Genomic DNA, 10,344 nt, shown 5'->3' with positions numbered 1-10,344 from the left:
ACGAAAGGCACAACCCCAAGAAGAACGCCTGAAGGGTACCAGATTCCCCAGCCAGAATAGGGTAGGTTTTTGCGCTTCGCGAAGAAGCATCTGTAGAACAGGCACACACAAGCCCATGAAGAAAAAGCTGTCACTCAACGTGAATCTACAAGGGGTTCCATTATCTATGGAACTAGACACAGGGTCTGCCCTGTCCATCATTTCATTGCATACATTTAGGAAGATTTGTTCCAGTAGTGGGTCTAAGGCCAAGTTAAGGCCTTCTGATATTGTATTAACAGATTTACAGAACTCAAGAGTGTGTGTTAAGGGGGAGGCCACCCTTAACGTGCAATACAAGAGCTTTGAAGGTCCACTAGACTTATTAGTAGTAGGGGGTGAACGAACGAGTCTCATAGGACTCGATTGGTTTGAGGCCCTGGGGATACACGTCACAGGACTCAACAGCTTACAAACACTCGACCTACAGGAAGTCTGCAAAGAATGTGGCAGAGTGTCCCAGGCCCCCAGCTGGGCACATTCAAAGGACCACCTGTGTCCTTAAAGCTAGACCCCACTGTCACTCCCATTAGGATTAAAGCAAGAAGGGTCCCTTTTGCTTTAAAAAGTAAGATACCACTGAACTAGACAAACTAATCCAACAGGGAATCCTAGAACCTGTTGATTCCAGCCCGTGGGAGACCCCCATTGTCACGCCTCTAAAGGCAAATGGGGACATTCGCATTTGTGCTGATTACAAATGCACACTCAATAAGGCATTGCAGCAACATGCCTATCCTGTTCCTGTGGTCAGTCACATCCTGGCCTCTCTCAAGGGGGGGCGTGTTTTTGCAAAGCTTGACCTAGCTCAAGCATATCAACAGCTGCCTGTTGATGATGATGCTGCTATAGCTCAGACCATTGTGACCCACAGGGGAGCCTTTAAGGTAAAAAGGCTACAGTTTGGAGTGAATGTCGCTCCTGGGATTTTCCAAAGCGTAATGGAAAACACACTACGAGGTATACCAGGGGTCTGCCCCTACTTTGACGATGTCTTGATTGCAGGAGACTCCACACACATTCTAGCTGAAAGACTTAGGGCTGTCCTGTTAAGATTCAGGGAATCAGGCCTCAAGCTCAGAAAAGACAAATGCAAGATCGGGGTGCCTTCTACTGAATTTCTGGGATTCAAAATTGATGCTGCTGGGATTCATCCTGCTGAATCCAAACTAACTGCTATTTTAGAAGCACCCAGGCCAAAGTCTAAGGCCGAACTTCAGGCCTTCCTAGGCCTCCTGAATTTCTACAATTCTTTTCTTCCACATAAAGCTAGTGTAGCTGAGCCTCTTCACAGGCTACTAGACAAACAAGCTGTGTGGCTGTGGTCACAAGCACATGAGGCTTGCTTTAAAGAAGTCAAGGCCTTGCTCACTTCTAACAGTGTTCTTGCACATTTCAACGAGTCTCTCCCTGTGTGCATCGCTTGTGATGCGTCCCCCTACGGGGTTGGAGCTGTCCTGAGTCACCTCAGGTCTGATGGAACTCAGGTTCCTATTGCATACTACTCCAGAACACTGTCTTCTGCCGAGCGCAACTACGCTCAGATAGACAGGGAGGCTCTGGCTGTTGTTGCTGGAATTAAAAAATTCCACGATTTTCTATATGGCAGGCATTTCACGGTCTTCACTGACCATAAGCCTCTGCTGGGACTGTTTACCACACGTAAGCAGACTCCCCACATCATTTCCCCTAGAATGCTTAGGTGGTCTATTTTCTTGTCTGCATATGATTTTTCATTACTCCACAAGCCTGGGAAAGAAATGGGCCATGCTGATGGCCTCAGTAGATTGCCTCTGCCAGTAGTAGAAGCTGACCCCGCGCCAGCTGTCAACATTCTATCAATCCAAGCCTTGCCCGAGCTCCCTCTTAGTGCCAGGGATGTTACCGCTGAAACAGGTACAGATCACACACTTTCACGTGTCCGCTCCTGGGTCCTGTCCGGGTGGCCTGAGCACTGCCCTAGTCCTGAGTTTCAGAGTTTCTGGTCCAAAAGGAACGAACTGTCCCTTTCTCAGGGTTGTCTGCTTTGGGGAAACAGAGTTGTCATTCCCACCTCAATGAGGACTAGGGTCTTAGAATCCCTCCACGAGGGTCATCCTGGCATTGTTCGTATGAAGGCTCTTGCACGAAGCCACTTGTGGTGGCCTGGTTTAGATAAAGATATTGAAGCTAAGGTACACGCATGCCACCTGTGCCAACGATCTCGCCCAGAGATGCCCCAAGCTCCTGTGCATAGATGGGAGGAAACACAGTCCCCATGGTCTAGGGTGCACATTGACTACGCTGGGCCCTTTCAGGGCCAGTTCTTCTTGGTCCTTGTTGACAGCCATTCAAAATGGCTTGAGGTTGTGCCTGTCTCATCCACCACCACTGCAAAGACTATTCAGGTACTGAGGGGGATTTTTGCTGCACACGGGCTGCCAGATGTCATTGTGTCCGACAACGGCCCTCAATTCACCTCCTCCGAATTCCAAGCTTTCTTACAGGCAAACCTGATTCGTCATGCCACGTCTGCGCCTTTTCACCCGTCCACCAACGGTATGGCTGAACGCATGGTGCGCATCGCAAAGGACGCCTTGAAGAGACTCACCTACGGGGACTGGCATCACAGGTTGGCTGACTTTCTCCTTTCTTATCGCACCACACCGTCCACTTCTACAGGGAGAAGTCCAGCTGAACTTCGTTGGGGGCGCCAACTTACTACTAGACTTGACCGGTTGCATCCGGACAGACTGCCTTCATCTACCTCACATCCTAGGGCACCTAGACAACTACTTGTGGGTGCCCCGGTTTGGGCTCGCAATTACGGGCCTGGTCATACATGGGTCCCCGCTTCTGTGTCCAGGATCACAGGTCCTCTCTCCTACGAGGTTGCCCTGGACAACGGTCGTGTCCTGCGTCGGCACATCGACCAACTTCGCTCTAGGCGAGACTTTTCTGCTGAGACTCCTGGGTCTTTTCCAGGGGGGGAGGGGGACCCTTTGGAGCAAAGGGAAGGGCAAGAGCTACTGCCCATCTCCACTGAGGGAGCCACAAACGGCCATCCCAAGGTTCGCAAGCTCCGAAAAGGAAGTCATGAGCTTACCCACACAACAGGCACTCACGCCTACTCCAGCCAGGGAGTCACCCCGGGGGCATACTCACTTTCCACACACATCACACAGCACTCCAGCAACGGAGGATACCCGGGGGCATCCCAACAAATCATTCCCCGCAAGAGAACTGGCACACAATTCCCAAGGTTGGCCTGACCTTACCCCAAATCCTACAGGGGGTCAAACATACACAGAGTTAGTCGAGGAACCAAGTCCCGACTACAACAACCCTAGCACAAATCAGGGAACACCTGAGTTTTGGGAAAGTACAGAAACCCACACGAGCCCGACACAGAATGGGGTTCAGGGAATGGACAGCCTCCTGACAGGTCTTGGACTGACCTAGGAGGTTCTACAGAGACGCCCAGCAGCGGCTATCACTTCAAGGGGCCTGAGGGTCTACAGCTAGGTAGGTCAACCAGGTCACACAATAACAGAAGCCCTGGCCTGACGAGCCCGGTGGGCAAGCAAGCAGGCCAGGCATCGGGGCACAGTCCTTGGAAGACACCAGGACACAATAGAGAGAACAGGCTCACGCCTCCCTCCAGTCAGGGGACTTATGCCAGTAACCCAGAGCTAAGAAGGTCACAGAGAGCAAAGAAATCTCCCAAGTACCTAGAAGACTACATAACATTGCTGGCAAGGCAAAGGCCAGTAAACAGTGGGAGCACTGGGGAGCAAAATGTCATATAAAATAAATGTTGTATGTTGGTAGTAGTTTTAGCCCGGGGGAAAGGGGTGTTATGTCCCGAGCCTTTGCAAACGGCTCGGGCGTTTGCAGGCAGTCCCGGGCAGGTGCAAAGCTGCCCGGGACCAGACAGGCTGTCGCCAGCGCCGTGCGCATGCGCGGGTGCTGGCGCGGGAAAAGTAACCCATTTACCCGGGAGTTGCCTATATAAGAGGCTGCGAGGCGTTGGGCGAGGCTGAAGCCATCTTCCTGTAAGCTGAACGCTGAATAAAGAAACTGAGAACTCCAGCTGCTTCTCGTGTCTGTTTTTCCGCCAAGGACGCAACAACTACCATTTCCTTTCATGAGAATTCATGACTGATGGCCCTTCAGCTAAATTCGGACACCTGACTGGAAAAATATTAAACTTGGGGAAAGTATTTTTGTTGTCTGGGAATGAGGAACTTGTGGCCTCTCTAGATTTTCCTGCAATCTTAGCATGGGATAGCTAGACAAACGTAGGCTTTTAATTGGAATGAGGTGGGGAAGGGAGGGGAAAAATATAGCTTAAATTCTTTTGATGTTTGTGAGTTCAGCAAGCTCCCACTCAATTGTGCTATTTTTCCAAAGGATCACTTAGTGATTTATCTCAACGTTTCAACAAACACAATGGGATTTTAACACAATTGGTAACTGATATATTAGAAATTGGTCTCATATGTAATCTGCATTTGATAACCAACCTTTATAACCAACCTGTATTCCCCTCACCGCTTCCTTATTTAAATGCTGTTTTAGTCTGGCCAGCTATGCATCTGCTGATGTGAGCTACAACTCATAACAGCTTGTGCCTGTTAATAAAATGTGTTAGAAAAAATAAAAATCAGATTCTTCTGATTTTTTTACTACCATAGACTCTTCCAACTGACACTAGTCATAAAACTAGTCATAAAACTCACGTTTAGTTGGAGTCTTGTTTCAGCAGAAGAGTTCCTAAAACTCTCACCATTTCCAAGCTAAAAGTCTCATCTTTTGCTCAGGTTATTTGAAAACTGCTGCTCTTCTCCCCTTCCCCCCCACCCCAGGTGTTCATGTGGGTTGGCAAAGAAGCCAATGAAGTTGAGAAGAAGGAGGCATTGGCAACCGCTCAGGAGTATCTGCAAACCCATCCTAGTGGGAGGGAGGTTGACACTCCTATCCTAATGATTAAGCAAGGTTTTGAACCACCCAACTTCACTGGCTGGTTCCTGGCTTGGGATCCTAACAAATGGAGTGTAAGTGAAAGCTACAGAATACCTAAAAATATACTTTATTTTCTGAAACTCTGGGGATTATTACATCAGCCCTGGAGTATTTAATTAAAAGCCATCCGTATACAACCTTTTAATTTAGACATTTCATGTTGCAAATATTTATTTTATCCATTTATCATATTTAAGAACGTGCCATCTCCCTCGGAGTATTATTAGTATTAGAAAACGTACCTGTACATCCAAATTTTGTTAGGTGAATATAGAATTTCTCCATTTAATGTGGAAAGATAATTTATTCCACAGCCTATAATACAAGCTATGCTGAACATTCCTAGGGTCAATATACTTCTTATCATTCCACTACAATACGCTTGTAATAAGGGACTGTCAGGGCAGAAGTTGTTCAGTGACTATTCCCTTTACTGGGAGGAAGGGCATTGAAAGCACCCCTTGAACTGGTGTGGTATGACCAGGGTTCAGTACAGATTGGGAGATAGATTTTTTTCAACTTCCCAGTGCATATCACAAACTCAGTTACCAGCACTCTTATTTAATTGGTGTTAACAACTCTTTAAATGATGGACTTTTGTGTTTTTGTAGGAAGGGAAGACCTACGAGCAGCTGAAGAAGGAACTGAGAGATGCCAACGACATGATCAGAGTCGCAGATGTAAGTTAGTTTGCTTATTCTGGAAAAACCTCTGCCCAACTTTAAGCAACTGCCCGGACGAGAAATTGGAAGCTGCTGTATTTCAGTCATATCCAGTCACTGAGCCCATGAGCCCAGAGGTGGAGACCTAATGGTCCTTCAGAAGTTGCTAAACCACAGTGCCCAAACAATAACAGGCATTATGGGAAGATACTAGAAATTACAATTCAGTAATACCAAAGGCACACATGTTCTTCACCTCTGATATATCCCTGTATTTTTTTATAGTAGCTCTCCAGGGTCTCAGACAGAGAGGCTCTCTCAGGAGCTGCTTCCTAAGATCCTTTAAATGGGAAATCCTGGAAACTTAAAAACTGATTTGCCTGGGGGCTTTGGTCCATGTTACGGTAGATACTTTGCCCCGCAGCCTTATAAATCAATGCAGCACACTGGGCTCAGACTAATCCACTTTTGCTCACCTTCCTCTACAAATCTCCTCTTAGCCCAGTGGTTCTCAACCTGTGGGTCGGGACCCCATTTGGGGTCGAACAACCATTTCACGGGGGTCGCCAAGCAGTCCGCCATTTTCCCCCCCTTTTCCTTAGCTGTGCTACTCCCTTTTATTCTATTGGCTTTTGAAAGCCAATAAAATTGATTCTCTTGAATAGAGTCTAATTCTATTGGCTTTCAAAAGCCGATAGGAATTGTCCAGGCTGCCTCTGGCCTGCTGAGCCCGCCAAAAGTCCCATTCTGCAAACGGTGCTGCACCAGTTGAGTAGTCCTCGACTTACGACCGGTTGAGTAGTCCTCGACTTACGACCGGTTGGGGGTTGCGGCATTAAAAAGGTTGAGAACCACTGTCTTAGCCTCTTCAGTACCTCAGTTAAGGTGGCTTTGGATTGATGATATGTTTTCGAGTTGCCTGTGCAAAAGCTGTTTCTAAGCTTGTGTGCTGCTAAAAGATGGTGGCAGTGATAGAATAATTTAAAGCTCCTGTTAAGGCCAAAGGCTCTATTTTCAGAGAAGGGTTTCCACAACATCCTACACAATTCATTATTTTTTTCCAAACACCTTTACTGGGGACCAGCTGTTCTGCTTAATCTCAGCATCAAGCACAACTTGTTCCCGAAGCAGAGAATCAGCAGGAAAAAAACACTGCATACCTAAAACAGTGGGAACATCAATCAATCAATCAATCAATCAATCAATCAGAATAGAGCTGTAAGGGACTTTGGAGGTCTTCTAGTCCAGCCCCCTGCTCAAGCAGGAGACCCTATACCAGTGGTTCTCAACCTTTCTAATGCCGTGACCCCATAATACAGTTCCCCATGTTGTGGTGACCCCCAACCACTTATACATCACCGGGTGCCAGGGCGTGGCCAAAGAAAAGGGGGAAAAAATGGCGGACAGCCTTGTTTGGCGACCCCCGTGAAATGGTCGTTCGACCCCAAATGGGGTCCCGACCCACAGGTTGAGAACCACTGCCCTATACCATTTCAGATATGGAGTAGAAAAGGTGATTCTTACTCTTTAAATTAAGCATTTGGTATTTAACGATGAGATATGACTAAATCTTTGCAACAGGATAAAAGAAGGCACCAGAAAACATTAACCTAGAAGAGGGATGGGGAACCTATGGCCTTCCATTTGTTTAGCTACAATTTCCAGCATCATTTACCACTGATAGTTACCTAGGGCTGCATCTGGAGAGGCCAGAAATATCTCTTTTTTCCTGCTATGGAATGTCCTGCTTAGTCCAGCAACCTCTATATGTTTTGGAAAATCAGTCTAGCAGGGAAGACTGGGAATTGTAGTTCCATTTCTTTTGAGGATACCAGAAGGCTGGTCCACATGAAAATTTCAACAAGCTTTTAAGAATCTGCTGTGCTCTGTTTAGGACGACAGACTTGAAATCGTGAGCAGCAGCAAGAGTCCAATCTATTCTCTAGAAGTTTTGCTCTCCAGTCTGGAGGACTTACCTGAAGATGTGGATCCTGCTAAGAAGGAGGTGAGTCCTATCAAGCATTTGCCATGGGCTGAGAAGAGTAACCAGACTTTGTCTCAAAGATGCCATAAGGACCTCCCTTAAGCATATTGCTTTAGAAGTGAGGGGCAGGAATTATCATTTTAGACTTGCAGGTAGTATATTCCTAATGCTCATGGCTGTACAAGCCAGCTCCAAATATTTTGAGTTAAACCTGGTAACGTATCAGGCTTCTGAAGTCATAAACAGCAGATTAAGAGATAAACCCTGACTTAAAACACACACACACACACACACACACACACACACACACACACACCACAAATAAGCTTGAATTGCAACCCAGTGCCAAGTATATCTCCCCAAATTTCATGTATCTACAAAATTAGCATATCAGAAAGGATTCTAACTCTAACTCTCTCATTGAAGGCTTTCTCTTTGCCTCTTACATAGTCAGCCTGCAGATAGGTAACTAGGACAGCATGTGTTAATTCCTTTATCACTGCATCAATCCATTTTTTTAGTCCTTTGCCAGAGGTTTCTCATGACAACCATATTCTAAATGGCATCAATTAAATGTTTTTCAGTGCATAATGTTCAGTGCGGTAAGCCCTTTACGCTTCAGTCGGATAAACTATCCAGTGTGGTTTCTTCCTGCCATCAAAATAAATCTCTTAAAAGCAATTGGCATGATTGATTTAGTCTGGTGGGATCTGTAGAATTAATATTTTTAACTGAATTGGGAGAAATCCCACTGTTTCTACACTCTGCTCCTGCCTCATCCTTCTTACTCATCTCTTGTTTTTTCCCCATCCATAGAATTTCCTGTCAGATGATGATTTTATGAGAGTCTTTGGAATCCCCCGGGAAAAGTTCATTGTCCTCCCTACTTGGAAGCAACTTCACATGAAAAAAGAAAGGGGTCTTTTCTGAGGGGGGAAAAAAACGTGGCATTTATCAAACTCGAAAAAGGGGAACCATCTTTCTTGGGTTTCTCTTGCTTTGGAGAAGAAGCCAAGTCCAGAAGCAGCTTCCTTTGGGAGCTATCTTTCTTTTAAGAGCGTATCCATATAGGGCCAAAATACATTCAGAAAGTTGTTTTCATGTATTAAGGGCTGCTGCTGCCGTCCTGGAAGTTTATTCTCCCTGCTGTCATCAATTACCCACTCTCTAAAGAGTCACTGCTTGTGAAGTAAATTGAATTGCTGAATTGCTGAAACTCAGCAGACCCACCAGGAATTGGTGCTGTGCTTTTGGCAAATATGTACTCTATAAATAGCAACTGGGTTGACCCCCTGGAGCCCCAAGCTGCTTGGCAGGCCTGCTACTTTGTTCAAAAATCAGACATAAGCATGTACTGCTCAATGGTCATCATTAAACGTGTGAATAGTGCCTGATGTGCTCTGACTCCTATCTACTTTCGAGGAATACAGGTAGTCCTCAACTTACGACCACAATGGAGCCCAAAGTGCCTTTTGCTAAATGAGACATTTGTTAAGGGAATTTTGCTCCGTTTTATTATTGTGTTGTTGTTTTTGCCATAGTCATTAAGTGAATCGCTGCAGTCGTTAAAAGTTAGTAACACGGTTGTTAAGTGAATCTGGCTTTGCCTGTCAGACGGGGACCACATGACCATGGGACACTGCAACTGTCCCGAGTCAGTTGCCGAGCGTCTGAATTTTGGTCACGCGACCATGGGGATGCTGCAGTGGTCGTGTGAAAAACACTCATAAGTCACTTTTTTCAGTGCCGTTGTAACTTTGAACTGTCGCTAAATGAACTGTTGCAAACTGAGAACTACTCGTATTAGAACTGTGAAAGGGTGGCCTTTCAGGCATTCTTGGATCACAGCTCCCATTATTCCTAATGATTATGCTGGTTGGGATGGATGGGCATCTGAGGCTATCCAGCGAGTCACAGACTCTCCATCTACTTCAAGGTTGCATACAAAAGGCCCTGGATTATAGATGTTTCATTTCAGAAGTTTATAAACAGCGACTGTTCTTGTCCTTGCACCTTTTGAAATGATACATGAATTTGTATTACCCATGAATAAAACTAACCGTTGTTTTGAGGTTAGGGCTGGGCAAGAAATAAGCGTATTGACTGTTTTTAATGACCGGATTTCACTCTGTGGGCCAGGCACTTATTCTCAGTTTAACCTACATCAAATTATACATTAGCAATAGCACTTGTATACCACTTCATAGTGCTTTACAGCCCTCTCTAAGCGGTTTACAGAGTCAGTATATTGTTCCCCAACAATCTGGGTCCTCATTTTACCAAACTTGGAAGGATGGAAGGCTGAGTCAACCCTGAGCCAGTCAAGATCAAACTCCTGGCAGTTAGCATGCAATACTGAATTCTAACTATTGCACCACCACGGCTCTTAAATATTGCCACATTAAGCCCCTGAAGGAAAAGCCAGATGTAAAGCCTTGAAAATTAAATAATGGAATAAGCCAGTGATGGCAAGCCTTTTAGAGAGCGAGTGCCCAAACTGCAACCCAAAACCCACTTATGCATGTTGGGTGCCGGGTGGGTGTGGCCATTTGGGTGGGTGTGGCTGCGGTGGTAATGGCAGACTGGATGGGACTAAAAAGTTCAATCAATCAATTCCAACTTTGCAAGATCTTTTTTTTTCCTGCGAGAAGTTGA

General features: G+C 46.0%; 1 protein-coding gene across 1 annotated transcript; it reads left to right on the top strand.

Moving 5' to 3' along the window:
• Positions 1-4,886: 4,886 nt before the first annotated feature.
• AVIL (advillin) lies at positions 4,887-8,624 on the top strand (the record flags this gene model as incomplete). The annotated part of the gene is made up of 4 exons (XM_039320608.1): positions 4,887-5,075; positions 5,655-5,723; positions 7,600-7,710; positions 8,506-8,624. Coding segments are annotated over 4 exons (483 nt in total), but the record flags the coding sequence as incomplete, so codon positions are not given.
• Between the last annotated feature and the right edge of the window lie 1,720 nt (positions 8,625-10,344).

Source organism: Crotalus tigris, unplaced genomic scaffold (assembly GCF_016545835.1).
Source record: "Crotalus tigris isolate CLP2741 ecotype Arizona unplaced genomic scaffold, ASM1654583v1 scf7180000023661.158680, whole genome shotgun sequence".
Lineage (NCBI taxonomy): Eukaryota > Metazoa > Chordata > Lepidosauria > Squamata > Viperidae > Crotalus > Crotalus tigris.
Note: the sequence above shows the minus strand (reverse complement) of the source record. Positions and strands in the feature narration are given on the sequence as shown.